The sequence below is a fragment of the Pagrus major genome, chromosome 8 (genome assembly GCF_040436345.1).
Source record: "Pagrus major chromosome 8, Pma_NU_1.0".
NCBI classification, from domain to species: Eukaryota; Metazoa; Chordata; class Actinopteri; order Spariformes; family Sparidae; genus Pagrus; species Pagrus major.
In genome coordinates this window covers 10345903-10363049 of record NC_133222.1, presented here as the reverse complement: position 1 = coordinate 10363049, position 17147 = coordinate 10345903, and the positions used below count along the sequence as shown (strand labels likewise).

At 40.0% G+C, this 17147-nt stretch overlaps 1 protein-coding gene across 1 annotated transcript in view; it reads left to right on the top strand.

Moving 5' to 3' along the window:
• The window catches only part of sema4ba (sema domain, immunoglobulin domain (Ig), transmembrane domain (TM) and short cytoplasmic domain, (semaphorin) 4Ba), a 46270-nt gene extending 30155 nt beyond the window's left edge, over positions 1-16115 (top strand). The window contains exons 3-15 of the mRNA XM_073472948.1: positions 2520-2680; positions 2872-2934; positions 4177-4275; positions 4796-4907; positions 5137-5253; positions 5856-6013; positions 9635-9816; positions 10897-11047; positions 11369-11579; positions 11664-11779; positions 12203-12360; positions 12474-12565; positions 12749-16115. Of these exons, the coding sequence (XP_073329049.1) occupies positions 2520-2680; positions 2872-2934; positions 4177-4275; positions 4796-4907; positions 5137-5253; positions 5856-6013; positions 9635-9816; positions 10897-11047; positions 11369-11579; positions 11664-11779; positions 12203-12360; positions 12474-12565; positions 12749-13521 (2393 nt within the window). The 3' untranslated portion in view covers positions 13522-16115. The remainder of the gene's footprint in view (positions 1-2519; positions 2681-2871; positions 2935-4176; positions 4276-4795; positions 4908-5136; positions 5254-5855; positions 6014-9634; positions 9817-10896; positions 11048-11368; positions 11580-11663; positions 11780-12202; positions 12361-12473; positions 12566-12748) is intronic.
• The last annotated feature ends 1032 nt before the right edge of the window (positions 16116-17147 follow it).

The window sequence follows — 17147 nt, the reverse complement described above, 5'->3', positions numbered from 1 at the left end:
GATACACCATGTTTTACCCTTCGGGGCAGCTGATTTTGCGTCATCACCAGATCACAGAGAATCCATCTTGCCAGGCTTTAAGTTATACACTTGTGACTGAACCACAGTGATTCAGACCACCAAGCGTTAAATGCGTTCTGTGAAGAACTACTGGCAGCTACGTGTGTGGTTTAGGTGTGACGAACAGCTAGAAAAGCGACTATTGATTCAAAAACCGCAATAGCGGCGGAGTGGATTTCATTGAAAGAAGAGCAAACACTGAAGGCTCTTCTCGATGGAAAAGATGTTTCGCTCTTCTTCCAACTGGCTTTGGTAAGAGTGTTTTCACACCTATAGTCAGTTAATTTGTTGCATTGTTGTTGTACAGCAGTTTTAACAGCTTTTGACTTACCAATCAGGAAAAATAATGAAATAACACAAATACACAGCTTATAGGCTACAGATCGACATATACTGAAAGATTGCTTCCTGGATTGATAAACAGATGGATTTATTGGTTATTCAGCTTTTAAAATCATGCTTAAATCACATATTTGTTATCAACAATCATGTGTTTGGTTGGCTTGCTTTCACACCACAAACGAACGGCACCAGAGTTTGTGAGCGGACAGAGACCCACCTTTTCAAGCAGTCTCAGTTTTGTTATTTCGTCTGCACAGAGGGTCGACTGACAGCTTTCACACCAGCACACTAAACAGGAAAACGTACCAGGCTCTTCTTTAACTGAACCAGTCAGGTTGGGTCTGAAAGCACCTTAAGAGTCACATAATTTGAATGTGCCTGCCCTTTTCAAAACAGTTTCCAAGGGCGGCTTCTGTGATTGTTCTGTGAGAAAAACCATCTGTTACGTTACACCATATTAAACTCTGTGTGCTTTTCCTGTTTTATTCTTTAGCTGAACCAATTCATCACTTTTATATTTTTCCTCAGGAGTAGGGTTAAGAGGAGGGTCCAAATAACATATTATTGGCTGTGGGGAGGGCCATGCTTATTTTTTTAAAGTGAAACATAATGTCATTTTTTACAGCCATTTAGATTTGTCACTTATATAAAAATAACAGCAAACATTTGTCTACAAACATGAAATCACATCATTGGGACAAACATATTATAGAACCTCCCTCAATAAAGTAAATGGACTTCTTTGGTCTGTTATGTTTTCCTCATTCGCCATATTACAGGGGCACAGGTCCTGTATCAGAGCTTCAGTCACGTCAAGTTTCCATCAGCTCCCTGCTTCTGTTTATGCTGGCACGCAATTAAGGCGAGTTGTTCAAGCTGGGCCAGCAGTGAAAGCCTCCAGGCTGCTGCAAATCTGAGATACACATGAGCCTTTAAAGCAGTGATTAGGAGAGTTGATGATTTAACCCTTGGCTTCAGTCAGGAGGTATTAATGTGGTTGGAGCAAATCATTCACTTACTGTAGGAGAAATATAAGAATTTTTCTCTTCCTGTTCCTTCCTTCTTTGACCCTCTTTGATGAGGAGCTGACAGGATGTAGAAGTTGTAGTTGCACGAAAGGAAAAACACAGACACATTTTTTAACACTTTTTTTTTCCCGGGTATATTCAATAGTGTGAGGCTAAATTCAGTCCAGTAACAGCGTGAGCAGTGTAACAGATCGAAATGACCTCAGACGTTTACATCCAACTGGAGCATGGTGGCCTCGAGGTCTAAGTTGCTGACCTTGTAATGGCAACATCTTCAATTTAAGTCTGACCGGGACCTTTGTTGCATGTCACCTAGGGCTGGGACAATAAATAGATTTTCCAATTCAAATGTATCTTCATTTAAATGATTCAATATCGATCCATAAAATCCAGAGATCCATATTGCAATATATGTTTTTTCCTGTAGCTGCTTGTCAGGGTCCAAAATCAACAGCCATCAGGGGCCAAATGATTTCAAGTGCACTTAAGTGCACTTGAATGCACCTTGTAAACTCTGAAATCGATCCTTGAAAAGCAACAGAGGTTGTTTAAAATGGCAAAGTTGAATTTTTTTTCTTATTCTCCTTTGCTGAAATACATATGCCAACATATGTCATTACGTTCTTGTTCTTTTACTGCAGCATTTTTAATAATTGGATGCAAAAATCAACAATATCCTATTTATTTTTATATTTATCATTTCCACATAGTCTGATTTTAACCACATATCTCCAACACAGCTTAATTCTGTTCTTAATGTAAACATCAATAATTTTAATAATTCACCAGGTTAGATGGTTCCTTGTACAAAGATTTTTGTGGCAACATGAAAGCACACAAAATGTTTCCAGGCTGTGATGCTGTCAAAAATGAGACTACTCAGTGAGGCCTGTCAGGAGAGACATATTAACATAATAATATTCAAAATGCTTCAATTTGCATATTCAAATATCCTTTTGCTTTTTTAAGTACCTTTATAATACCTTCTATCAGTTATAATGCACTCTATGAAACCCTCTTCATATTCAACATGGTCATATTCATTAATGAATGACACCCTCTGTCTCCTCTCTGTCTGTTTCTGTCCAGGTGCGAAGGAGAGGACAATCAGAAGTTTCTCCGTCAGCGGGGTCTACAACTTCACCTCTCTCCACCTCAATAAAGAAGACGACATGCTGTACGTTGGTGCACGGGAAATTCTCTTTGCTCTCAACCTCACTGATATCGGCGCAGTCAAGCTGCAAAGAAACGTAAGAGCCAAGCGTCTGTAAACTGCACTATCATATACTGTATCAATATGAATGTAGTTATAATAGGATCCCAGAGGTACAATATGAATGTGGTTGTAAATATAATACGATCCTAGAAGTCCAATGAGAACATAACCCTCCTCACTGTATTATACCCACAGTGTGAGTCTGACAGTGTTTCTCTCCCGCAGCTCACGTGGAAAACTCCAGAGAGGAAGAGAGAGGAGTGCAGTTTCAAAGGCAAAGACCTGCAGGTGAGTGAGCTGCTCAAGTAACTGAACTCAAACGGCTCAAAGTGTATTTACATGACTGCAGGTTTGCCTCCTTGGTCAAGTTGACCATTGTTGCATGCCACTTTTGAAACAGACCCAGGGCACAACCCTGGAAATTTCCTGTCAAGTAGTAACTTTCCATTCTAACAATGGATTTTTCCTTCCTCTCAAACAAACTTTTCCTCTAATACACTCCATTACAACTTTTATATGTAAACATACAGACCAAGGGCCTTGTGAATTTATGATTACTTATTTGTTCGGAGGGAACACATTAGCAGAGTAATCAGTGTTTGTTTTGAATGTTGAAACCGATCTCAAACTTGCTGTGGGAATTGGATTGGAAAAAGTGCTGATACCACTTCTTCACTCAAGTAAAACTAAGAAAGTACAGGCTCTTTATTATACTTAAAGTATAAAAGTAAAAAGTATCCCTCTGAAGGACTTTTCTCCTGGCCATTTCTGTGCAAAGCTGACTGAACCTCACGTCATATTAATATAATTCAAAGACATTTAAATGTACAGATAGAATCAGTAGGATTTGTCCGAGCTGTTCGTCAACACACCAGAAAGGTAATTGATTGTTGAGTCTCATTCTCAGGACATCTAATACAGACATTTTGGGTTGGTAAAGCATCCCACGCACAGCAACAAATTGATAAAATAAGAAACTACAGGCAGAGGGCTGCAGGGTCTCTGCAGATACGAAATGCTAACATACTTTTTCTCCCCATTCGAGTCTCCCTCTTGTTTCTGTCTTGTTACGTCTTCCTAGGTCTGCTGTGAGTGATGTGCACTGAAAACAGTCTTGTGAAGTTGGGAAGGCGGCATGCACTGATGCAAAATAAAAATAATGAATAAATCTCCACAAATGCATTCAAACTGAAGTATCAAGCCTGTTTTGAAAATGTAGGGAGTTGAAAATACAGATGTTTGTGTTAAAAAGTAGGGAGTAAATGTAAAAAGTGGTCCGAAAAACAAATACTCAAGTAGAGTACAGATACCTGAATACCTTTGTTACTTCCCACCTCTAATTTTAAGAAAATAATTTGCATTTGTTTTGGTGAAAAATTTTAAAATCCAAACACAAGTTTGCCTTATTTATCTTGATAAATACACCCTGCAGTATATTCTGTTATAGTGTTTTGGTAGTCATTGGTAAAATGATGTGTGGAAGTTAATCGTCAACCATTTTCATTAAATTCTTTTGTGTTTCTGATACAGACGGACTGCTTCAACTACATCAAGATTTTACTACGCATGAACAGCACTCATCTGTACACGTGTGGAACGTACGCCTTCAGCCCCACCTGTGCTTACATAGTGAGTCTTGTTATATTATGATCGAAAAAGCTGTGTCATTCATTGTTTTGTTTTTAGAGAAGTTGATTACCCCCTAATGCAGGACTTTATATGTAGTGATTATTTATTAGATTCTAGAGGAAGAGCCTCTAAACTCTGAGACTTCCTGCCTCTCAGCTCACTTAGCAGTCTGGCTGAGGCCCATGCCGAGCTAGATACAATATACTGTATGTGCATTATTTTATTATCTCCTGTGCCAAAGGGAAATGGATCAAAATATTTAATGCATGTAATCAGATTATATAAGAATCGACCCAGTTTGCAATCCATTTCTACAAATCTTTTAAAGCCTTTCAGAGCAACAAACATACAGAGATGACCCGTGCTTCAACTTTACCCAAAGACAGACAGAGTGAATATCTTCTCACTGTGGGACAGACAGACAGCGGTGACTGTCAGAGCAGGTTACAGCTCTAATATTCAGCTAAGCATGTGCCATTCAATGTGTGTGTGTGTGTGTGTGTGTGTGTGTGTCGTCCAGAAAACTGCAGACTTCTCCCTTGTCAGAAGTGATACCGGTGAGATTGTTACAGAGGATGGACGAAGCCGCTGCCCATTTAACCCAGAATACAAGTCCACTGCCATCATGGCCGGTAGGTCCCAGAATTACTGTCAGCTGTTGATAGAGTTGAGCTGTTTTTGCATTCACATTCTGATTTATAGAAGCCACTGTGGGAATCAGTAAAGTAACCAGACACAGAGGGTTGATATGGAGACAAATTGGGGCGTAACCTCTGGATTTCATTACTGTGTATGACGCAGAAAGCCCATTCCCTCGCGGTAAACACTGTGATTAAGCTGGTCTTCTTCTCTTTGCTGCAGATGGAGAGCTGTACGCCGGTACAGTCAGTAATTTCCAAGGAAATGAACCCATCATTTACAAGAGCCTGAGCCAAGGAACTGCTCTAAAAACAGAGAACTCACTCAACTGGCTTCAAGGTACAAGTCTTTTTCATTACATCTTCATATCATAAAAAAATTGATAACACCATCAACTTGTCCCTTATCAGCATGCATACCTTTAAATGTTTTCAAAAGGAGGACTATTCTTGTGACACTGCCTCGTTATAAGGCTAATAAGGAGCAAAGCATATTAAGATAGTTACTCAGGTACAACAGCTTCTTAACTTACTATCAAAAAGCAGTAATTAGGAGATTATTGAGGAGAAAGTCTTAGTTAATGGCCTAGTAGTTGTAGAATATAGTCAAGCAGAATATGGCATTAATAAGTACTTTATAATCTCTTATAAAGAGTTAATGTGCCACTAATATGCATGCTAATAAGTAGGAATTACGTTAATACATGTATCCTGATATAAAGTATTACCTACAAATGTATTATTTCATTATATTTAATCAAAAACAGTTTGTGTCAGATATGCCGTCTGAGAAATGTAGAATTTGACACCATTAAGTCCCTGATGCAAATGAATTTTCCATTTAGTGTGTTGATGTCAGAGGGAATAGGGACATCTCTCCCTGGATGCCTGTATTTCATATACTGTAGGTTGACAGTATTGTTCACGTTGTTTTTCTTCCAGACCCGGCCTTTGTTGGCTCTGCCTACATACAGGAGAGCCTGCCCAAGGGCAACCTAGTGGGCGATGACGATAAGATTTACTTCTTCTTCAGTGAAGCAGGAAAGGAGTTTGATTTCTTTGACAACACCATTGTGTCACGCATTGCTCGCGTGTGTAAGGTGAGTGATGCTTGAAGGCAGATAGTCCATCTAAAAAGGAGGTTTTTCTCCCCTTGAGTAGCACCCACTGACACCCCTCCCATCACTTCAGGAATCTATCAGACCATTGTGCATTTATGTGTGTTTGTGTTCAGTATATGCTCCTATATAGAGGTATAAGTAGTCTCCTGAAAGCTTCTGATAGCTCACAGTCTTTCTGGGCTGTGACGCAGGTTCTCTGGTTACAGAAAAACATTCCTCCTCCATGTTTCTCCTCTGTTTGATTCTTTTTCTCCAGATCTGTTCCTCCCTCAATTCTTATCATGTTTCACCAAATATTTGTGTTCAGACAGGACTCAGTAGCCAACTCAAAATGTCTCCAGATTGTTGTAGCACAAGATCCATGCACAGAAATGGATTATCACCTGGTGAAATACTTAAACTCGGGGCTTTTAAACTAAAACGCAGACCTCACACAGTATTTGTTAATATTACTCTGGGTCTGTAAACATCATAGCAAATCTCAGACCAGTTCTCCAGAACAGACTGTTGCCTGTCTCTGTGAAAACAGTCATGTTTGTCCAAGGACAATGAAAAATACTTGCTGACAGTTTGATGTCCACGTCAGACAAAATATGTCATGTTAGGGCTGTTGTTCGAGGACATTTTTGTCTATTTCAAACTTGTCTCGTGACACCATCTAAAATGTTTATTTATTATTTATTTGCATATCCTTTTTTTGTAAGACTAAAACTTTTTAGGAATCTACTTGGAAAGTCAGTATAGTTTTATTTTCAGACCATCTCCAGGTGTGTGTCTGACAGTCATCCTGCTGTCATATAAAGACACCACCTACAGTGCGTGCATCAGATATAAACCCTGAGGTGGTATCATGCTGTGATTCACAGGCCTGATCCAGTCAGACACTGCCCACAGGTTTATCTTCATTTTTCAAGCACTTCTCCACTCTGTTTTTCCATAAATCCATTCGGAAAATCATCCTAATTAGCAAGAGTTATATAGATATAGACTCATGTAGCATGTTGATGATGGGCTTTCTTACATATGCTTAAAAGAGCAATATGCAAGATGTGACCTGAATTTTAGTTTAAAACATTCAAAAACATAATTCAACATTATCAACAGTGAGTGTGAAGAAAAAACTGTTAAAGACATCGATGTGTTGCGTTGCAGAGATGTCTACTGAAGTTAGCATGCTAACCATCTAGCCCCAGCCCATTGTGTCTCGTAATTCTAGAGGTGATAATCCAATAGCCCCTGTAGTGTAGGCTGCCAGCTGTTAAAGTAATGAATGAACAAAATAAACTCACAAAATGACAGAATTAAATACTCTTACTCTTCCCTACTCAAAAGAAAAAGCATACACCTATTAAATTGAAGTTGTCTCCTTTAACAAACTAAGATGAGCTTAATTGCCTCGTTAACTCACCCTTAAATTCACTTCATTCAAACTCAGTATAAACTAACTAAAACTCACCAACGCAGTCTTGGTTTGTTTCCACAATCACCTTTGGTTTGGTCGAAATAAATCCTCAATTCACAGAAAATGATCTGGCTCCACATGCCGTTTGCACCCTCTGCTGCTGACCATATCCTCTGTTGTCAAACTGGCTGTGTTCAGTCCAAGTCTGGTGTCCAGCTGTGTTCTCTCTCATGTCAGGCCGCCAAATCCAGCTGAGCTGGGCCCGTCGCCTGTTGTGACTCCCACTCTGACCCAAGGTCCTGGACCAGGCCCACTCTAGGGCCACAGGCTCGACAGCTAACTAGCCATGAGCTCATTAGCTAACTCTAGGTAGCTGCAGCCAAGGATAGCTGGCGAGGAACAACAGTTGTCGTTAAGATATGCTGCCCCAGAGTTCTGGCCATATTCTACAAATTATACCTTTAAAAAATGTGCTGAATATAAAGTTTCCTGGCACACATTACCCGTAACCACTGAGTTATAATGTGTCACTTCATGGGAGTGTGCTTACAAAACAAATGAAAAGAGTTTCAAAATTTAGCTTAAGCTTTAAAATGAGGTAAATTCTCAGAATACAGATGTTGTATGTTCATTCAAATACAACAGTCTCGTAATCCCTGTTCAAATAGATTCTTACTTTAAATTCAATCCTTGTTTGACTTCTTGTGTTGGCTGCAGGCCCCCTCTTTGTTGTTTATTCAGGTGTTTAGTACACAGGTCCCACTTCGTCGAGGCTAACTACGGAATGATAAACAACGTTTTGCTTGAAACAAACAAAACAAAGCCTGCAGGATTGTTCAGTTTCCCAGATAGAAGCCATTACTGCCTACAGTACATGTTCATGGCTTTTTGAACAGCCTTTTGAACAAGGGACGCTCTTACAAGGGATTAATGAACGGGATGCATTTGCTTCAATTATTCAGAAGCCAGTTTAAGCACAGAGTGGCATTAAATTATAAAACTAGGTTCAGCCAGGAGGACGAGAGAATATACAGTATGTCGCTCATTATCTGCCTGGGTTACTACAATAAGTAATTGCTTCAGAAGCTCAGTGTTGGTCATGTGCCATTTCCCCTCACCATCCAGCGCTGCCATTTCCTCTGATTAATGTAATACTGAAGTGGACCCAATTGAAGCTTCATGTTAAAGGGTTTTATGTAGTTTAGATCATTTAGTATTTCTCCTTGGTCCTCTGCTCTGTTCATTTTTAAAACTACTAATGTTCTCCAATGGCTCGCCGACTTTAATCTTGTTAGATCTGTGCCTGTGAGAAAACTGGAATAATTGTTGCCATGAACTGAATGTAAACAGACGGTGTGGTTGGTGCAGAAGATCATCCTCCCTTTAAATCCAGACTAACATAGCCTCTTGTTTTGTGTAGGTAAAACATCTGTAAGCACCTTCCTGAGGCCTGTAACTCCCTGTGGAATATAGTCCGTCTCACAGTCACACATCATGTACAGTAAATCACTTTCACATTGAGGTTTAAAGATGTAGTTGCTCTCCAATTTGCTCAGATATCTTATTGTACAATCTGTGTAGCCAAATTAGCCTGCATGTCAAGGAGGCCCCGTGCCACACATCCCTTTGAAGGCTGGTGCCAAAGGCGGCGAATCACAGCAGGAGTGTCATTGAAGAAGGATTGTCGGGGAGCAATGCCTCGTTGTCTTTCATTTAAAAGCGTTTGCCCTCCTCAAAGCCTTTTTCTCAGTCTAAGCCAGTTGATGATGCATATTGTTTTCATGACCTAGAAGTCTGCTGCCTCAGGGTATATATGTGTTACTGGCACAGTGATTTAGATCATCATGGTTATACTACGTAAGGTTAACATTTTAATTCAAACAGCTTCACCTTTGGACACAGCGCTTTCTTTTTATTTCTTTTTTTAGTCATGAAGAAGGTAGATACAGATGACAGAATCTTCCCAGTATAATACAATATGTATGTTATGGTATGTAAGGTATGCCATGACAACATGCCATATGGTGCACATTATTATTTCATGCCTTTTACAAGCCTGTCAGATCCCATCAAATCAAACTGTTTCCTCAGAGGCATTGTCAACAGTCACCACCTCAGACAGGTGTCAGTGTTGTATTCTTGCACCCTCTACTGGCCACATGTTAAACAGCTCCACATCTGCAATGTCTGTGTTACAGGGCGACATGGGAGGCGAGAGGGTGCTGCAGAAGAAATGGACGACCTTCCTGAAGGCTCAGCTCTTGTGCTCTCTGCCTGATGATGGCTTCCCCTTCAACATCATCCAGGACATGTTTGTGCTGACGCCCAGCCCTGAGAACTGGAAGAACACCATGTTTTATGGAGTCTTCACGTCTCAGTGGTGAGGACCAACTCTCAATGCTTTGATTAACACATCACCAAACTGAAGTAGTGTTACGTTGAGGTGTTTTGTGCAAATTTGGCACCAATGAGGAATCAAAAAGTCTTTATGAACGAATCATGCTATAAAAATGTTCTGATTGAAACCAAAGTGCAACCTTTTTTGTGAATATCGGCAGGATTAAAGAATGAGGGTTTGAGCTCTCTGAAGAGGAGTTTACGATGTACAATTACGCTACACGTGTTATTTTTTTAGGATTGTTTCCAAAGAAAAAAAATCAATAGCTGCACACACTTATCACATCATATTTTGAGAGGGAATTGACTTTTTATTCTTTGGAATTGGATTTTTTTGGTGTATTTCATTAAATGTAACACAAAAGAGACAAAACAGTTTCACTCACCTTATTTGGGACTTATTGTGATATTTTCTACACTAAATATCTTTATCTAGGCCGAAATTAGAATAAAAGAAAGATGAGTCAGTATTCTCCAACACAATTAAATACCTGTCAGTGATTGTGAAGGCTTTGAAACAACATTTAGACCATGGTTTAGGGAGATACAATATACAGAAAATATATTTAAGCTTCAATCATGAAATATAATTTATAAAATGGTGATTTTCTGTTTTCAATACTCAAAATGTCTGGGGTGGATGGGGTTCTTCTGGAGGTTTTTGGACTGATTTAAATTTAAATTGTATTACATTTATTTTAAGGGGAACCATGTAGAAAATTTAATTATTGTGCCCTCCCTATTTTTCCAGCCGGTGCTGGATGAGGGTCTAAGGGAGGCTATCTGTGAAGTTTATAGTTTGCTGTTTACTTTTTGTAATTGAGAGCCCTGCGTACATGCAGTCCATTGCCTCCTCCTTATTTCCCAACCTCTGCTGGATTATGTCTATATTAAGGGAGGTCATCTCAGAGGATGTGAGTTTTTCTACTTTTGTGTTATTGGTATCTATTGTTTAAGGCTGTTGTCCAAAGTGTGTTCCAGTTTACTTTGGACTATGTTTCTGAAGTTTCTCCTCAGATAAATCATCAACCAGTAACGTTGAGATGCTTATTTCTGTCTTAAGGTATAAAGGTGCTTCGGGCAGCTCTGCAGTGTGTGCCTTCACTATGGACCAGGTGGAAAAGGCGTTTAATGGGCGATACCGTGAGGTCAACCGAGAGACTCAGCAGTGGTACACATACAACCATCCGGTCCCAGAGCCTAGGCCTGGAGTGGTGAGTACCCACCTGCTGCCCTCTGCTGGAGAACCTGTAGACACCAACACATCAGTACTCCGCAGCGACTTTCATACATTCCTGTCCTCAATCTTGACTGACGATCGGGGCTCAAACAGAGCAGCCATCACTCCTCACCTCTCTTCCTTGACATGATTCTTATCAAACAACTGTTGCTGTCTTTTCCTGGCAGGCTTATCACAGCTGAATCACTGAAAAAATCTAAGCAAAAAAAAAAAAAACTCAGTAGTTGTTCAGCTGCAGTTGGTCTCATTACCCAACGTGAGTGAATGTATGTAAAATACTGCGTTTCCTCCACAGTGCATCACAAATGCTGCCAGGGAACAGGGCATCTCCTCCTCGCTGCACATGCCGGACAAGGTGCTGAATTTTGTCAAAGACCACTTCCTGATGGACAGCGTGATCCGCAGCCAGCCTCTCCTGTTAAAACGGAACGTTCGCTACACTCAGATCGCCGTCCATCGAGTCCCGGTGGCGAAAAAGGCGTATAATGTGCTCTTCATTGGCACAGGTAAACACACCCATCAACCCCTTTGTAGTTTCCATTTGTCACGAAAGCTTTAATCTAATTTTCAAGTTATACTGTATCTTCTAGATGATGGGAGACTTCATAAAGCCATTAATGTCAACAACAAGATGCACATCATTGAGGAGATGGTGCTCTTCCGTGATTCCCAACCAGTGCAACACATCGAGCTGGACACTGAGAAGGTACGGTGGGGTGCTGAGAGAGAAAACAGGCCCAGCTTGTTTAACCGAGCGTTCTCATGGTGCAAACTAATAACAAGCGCAGTAAATGCATTTATTGGCAGTTTAGAGATTCCATGAGCCATGAAGAGTCACAGCCTGAAGCAGACCTCATGTTTAATGAGCTAATTACATACAACTTTCTCTCAGGGGATCTGCAAACAGCTGGGGCTTTAACAGCTGGAATTGTGACACTTAGTGATTCCTGGCTTGTGTTTGATACTCTGCTTGGATTTGTACATTCGGGCGGAGAAATTCATATTAAACTAAATGTGCTGTATTCAATTCAGGGTCAGACAAGGAAGATTGTGGATGAAATTAGTAACTCAGTGACTGTATGTGGGGCACTTCCTTCCTGTAACGGGCTTCGTCGTCTCTCCTCCACAGGGTCAGCTTTATGTTTCCTCTTTCTCTGAACTGGTGGAGGTCCCAGTAGCTAACTGCACTAATTACCAGAGCTGCGGGGAGTGTATCCTCTCCAGGGATCCTTACTGTGCCTGGAACGGGAGGCAGTGTGTGGATGTCAGACAGGCGCCACCAAAAAAGTATGCAGTCTACACACAGTTTTGCAGCTGAAGCTTTTAGAGAAACATTTCTATAATATGTAAATATAACCATTTGAAAATCCCACTTTTCTGATTAAATCTGTGTGTTTCAGTGCCTGGCAGCAGGATGTAGATGAAGCAGACACATCAGTTATTTGCAACAAGACAGTGCAAAGCCCACGGTTTGCTAAACCTCCACCTACACGTAAGTGAACTCCCCTTCTCTGGATTTACAGCGCAGGATTTTTGCACAATTTGCCTTTCAGTTTGAGTCTTGATTGCAAATGCATTCATTGTGTCAAACCATTATTATTCTGAATTGTGCACAACATAAAGTGATACAGCTCATTTCATGACTCCATCTATGTCTCTGCTCTGCTTTTCACAGGAATGTCTTCGTGCCAGGTGATCATTATCCCAGCCAACACGTTCAAAGTACTGCCATGCAAGCTGCGCTCTAATTTGGCAGAGAGGAAGTGGGAGTTCAGTGAGAGCACAGGTCACTTCCATTACCCCAGCCCAGAGGGTGGGCTAGTAGTGGTAGCTCAAGCTGACAGGCAGGAAACCTACGAGTGCTGGTCAGTGGAGGAAGGCTTCAAACAGCTGCTGGCAAACTACTGTGTGAGGGGTGAGGCCAAGCAGGAGAGCACCACCCTGACAGGCCGTTCACGTACGCCGCAGATCTCCCAGGGGGAGTTTATCATCCTGCCAGGAGAGGCCCGCTCCCCGCAGATCAACACTAAGACCTACTGGAACGAGTTGATAGTGGTGTGTGCCCTCCTGGCGTTTTCCCTCGTGGTCTTCTCACTCTTCGTGGTCTACAGGAACCGCGACCACATGAAGTCCATGCTCAAGGAGGGAGAGTGCCCCAACATGCAGCAGAAGAAGCCGAGAATAGTGGGGAAACCGGCTGAGAACTTGCCGCTTAATGGCAACACAGTGACAGCGTCGGCATCAGATCACAAGGGCTACCAGACCCTTAATGACAACTACATCTGCAGCACTCCACCGCACGAGTGCTCGTCGCCCGACAACAGCAAGAGCTTCTCCGAGTCGGAGAAGAGGCCTCTGCACATGAGAGAGAGCCATGTAGAGATTTCTCCCGCATGCCCACGGCCACGAGTCAGACTGGGCTCTGAGATTAAAGACTCTATAGTGTGAGGCCTGGCTTTGTCATATATGGAGGGACTCATTTTGAACTGAAAGGAAAGAGTGCACTTGCTGAGAAAGACAAAGCCCTGTAAGAGGGAAAACTGAGGAACAGACTCTTCATGAAGAGACATTTCATTACACAGATTTTGCAATTTGTCTTTTTGTTTTGTTTTGTCCCTGTGGTCCATGTGCATTTCATTTTTATTTTCCTCTCACTCCCTGTTTATTCAAGTGCATTCGAAGCGCACTGAAGAAGTTCCAGTTTGCCTTCAGCCTTTTTGACGCTTTCACGTACGGCTCACAGGAATGTAACAAGTGTAGAGGTGGTGTCACAAGGATGATTCAGTGAGTGAATTTCACTGCATTGCCGCTCAGTCCGTCCATAAAATCCACTGGTAATGCTTTGAAAGGCAGAGTGATATTCAAACATGTTCCCACTAACAGCTGACACAGTGTTTTGTTTTCATTCTGTCATCTGGTTAAGAGCCTACCCTTTGCTGAGGCTATGCACTATGTACTGTTCTGTAGCAAAGTAAACACTCACACCAGAATATACACTAACAATCCAGTGGCAGGCGAGAAAAAAAGTCCTGTCATAGATTTTCTTTTTTTTTTTTAGATAGCCAGTCAAAGAAGTATACTCATTGTTTAAACACAGCAACAGAGAAAGAATTCAGAGAAGAGTTATTGAAAAGTGAAAGAATCACCTCAAGGAAAATGTTGTAGAAACTCCTACCACCTCAGTCACTACACACCAAAAATTATATATATAAATATATATATATATATAAATATATAGTCATAAATAAAGTCACATAATGCTTTTTTTAAGTATCGGTATTATTAGTCAATACAAATATTCCTCTGTGGAAGCCTGACAGGGTTTTCTGTCACTAAATGTGATAAAGGGAAAAATCTCATTCCAGGTATTATCATGCTGTTCTTCACGAGATGGGCAGTCTATGCAAAGCAAATAATGTGAAGTGGGGTAAACACCAAGAGAACCTCACCTCGAGACTGAGTAAGCACAAAGGTGTTGGCGCTGTTAATTACTTTAGGATCAGCGGCGCTGCAAACACACACACCCACACACGCGCACTCACACTCGCTCTCATTACACTAACTCTAAGTATGCAAGAGATTTCAGCCATTTTTTGGTAAGGAGGAAGATTGGCCAGAGAGACATTTTTAATCATCACTCTTTAATGTTTTAAATATCTATCACTAATCTCAAAGGGAAATAATAATAAATATCTAAATACACCTATTCATAGTCTGATTTTAAATAACACACATCTGTATAGACTCAACCTTGATATACATATTAACTGAAGAGAGTTAGTGATTTTAAAGGCAGGCATAAAGGCAATAATTTTCATTCTCATTTAGTGTTAAACAGGAATTGTGCATTTCAATTATCTCGATTAGCCATCTCCTTATCAGAAAAACAAACAAACTTATAAACCACATGATCCACCAAACGTATGAGTCAGAGGTTGGAGTAACTTGAAAGCATTTTCATGTCATGTAATATTATCTAAGTCTTACTTGAGTTTGGATCTAGTGTTGTAAAGCAGCCAGCAAAATTTTAAAATTCACAGAAACGCAGGAAGGCGTACCGCTCGACTCAGAATGCATAGGATTTGCACATGATGTTGAAAAGCCTTAGTACAATGCAGGTCATGGATTTGATAACAAATCTGCCTTTGGGGAAAATGGATAATGCCTTCTGAAACAATAATCAAGAGATGTGCCTCTTGGGATAATAAACTAACCAGGTAGTAGTGCTGTAGAGTCGAATGCGACACTGTAGGTGTGACGGGGGACTGGCCATGCTCGGAAACGAGAGTGAAGACATGGAAAACATGTAATTTAATACTGTCAGCGTTGTACAGTACGTGCTCATGAGGTGTTTTTTTCTTTCTTCTATTTAATTTGTTGTTACGGTGGCTTCAACCTCAGTCAGGGACTAAATTTTACTCTAAAACTGTAGCACATAAATAACCACTGGCTGATTTAAAGATATTTAATTATAGATACGCATTAGTATTATGTTACATTTCTTGTAAATGGCACTGCAAAAATGACTGTGTGAATTTCAAAGACTTGGTCGTCTATATTCAATCATGCAGTATGAAAGATTCATGCTTTGACTGTTATTAAAAACACAAACGGCAGCTTTTGGTGAAGTGGCTGTCATCGGAACAATATTAAATTCGCTAAGTGCAGAACAAATATAACGTGGCAGTGATTTAGTTAAAACATGTGCAGGTACTGAACATGCTTTTCTTTGAATACAAGCCTAAACTAATAACGCCACAGTGGAAGTATCGTCGTCTGCTCTCTCTTAATAAACCACTATAGTCTGGCCTTCTATTTGTGACGGTACAAGTTGCTCAGACTCTTGTCAACATGTATTGTAAGTTAAAAAAAAAAAGAGTTTTTATGTAAAATTGTTTTGTAAATTCAGCTGCCAATGTAAAAATATTGTGAATTGTATTTTTTTGTATCATACATCACTACTGTTTTTTTTTTTTTTTGTATTGTATATAAAAAGCACTTTATTTTAATTTTTCAAATAAAGATCAAATGGATAATTTTTTTATTTGAATGACTCGTGATTTTATTCAGTAAAACATTTCCTCTAATGATACTATTATGTAAATGTATCATTGGTGGAATGTAACTAAGTACATTACAGATCGGTGACGCTACAGACGAGCTTGTGGAGAAATAGGATTACATAATTACGATACCAAATAAAAGTAACTATTCCGTTAAAGTTACAGATTTAAATAGATGTAGATTAGATTACAGATACATTTAGTAAAAAAGAAATGGGATTACTAACTGGATTACAATTTATAAAAATAATTGTATACTAGTCTGTAATCAAGCAGTACAGTCTCACACAACATCACTCTGATGATTATTTTATTTTCCCTTGTCCTTATTTGAATATGTTTGGTATGGAGGTAATCCAAAAGTAATGCAAAGTAATCATGTTACATTACATTAATATAGTGATACTTGGATAAGGTCACTGACTACATTATTTAACGTGTAATTACTAACTGTATCCGGATACAATTTTTAAAATGAGCCTCCAAACACACGATATGATTAAACTACCCAACAGTAGTTAAAATTACCTCAACAACAGCAATAAAATGCAACATACATGTACTTTATATTTATGATAGTAGTATAATTTATCCAAATATATAGGCCTATAATAGAAAACCTGACAGGGGTCACTTTACTGCACAAACAGTACTTTTACCTTTCATATTTTAAGTATATTTTGCTGATAATACTCCTTACATGTAGTTTTAATAGTGTTTTATCAGTACTCTGTATGCTGGCATGTATGCAGATGAATGTAACTGAGGGTTTTTAGTAGCATTTTTTTTTTTTTTTTTACTGTTTCTGACTCTCACAGGGTGGAGTCAGAAACACACTCTGCAAACCCAGGTGAACAAAGAGGAGTGTATCTGATAAAACTCTCACATGCTCCACACACACACACCTTAAAGGCAAACAGAGACAAGCACTTGCGTATGAGCGACTCCGCCGCACACATGGATGACATCTGACTCTGGATGAAAACAAACAACTATAAACTCAGCAGTGAC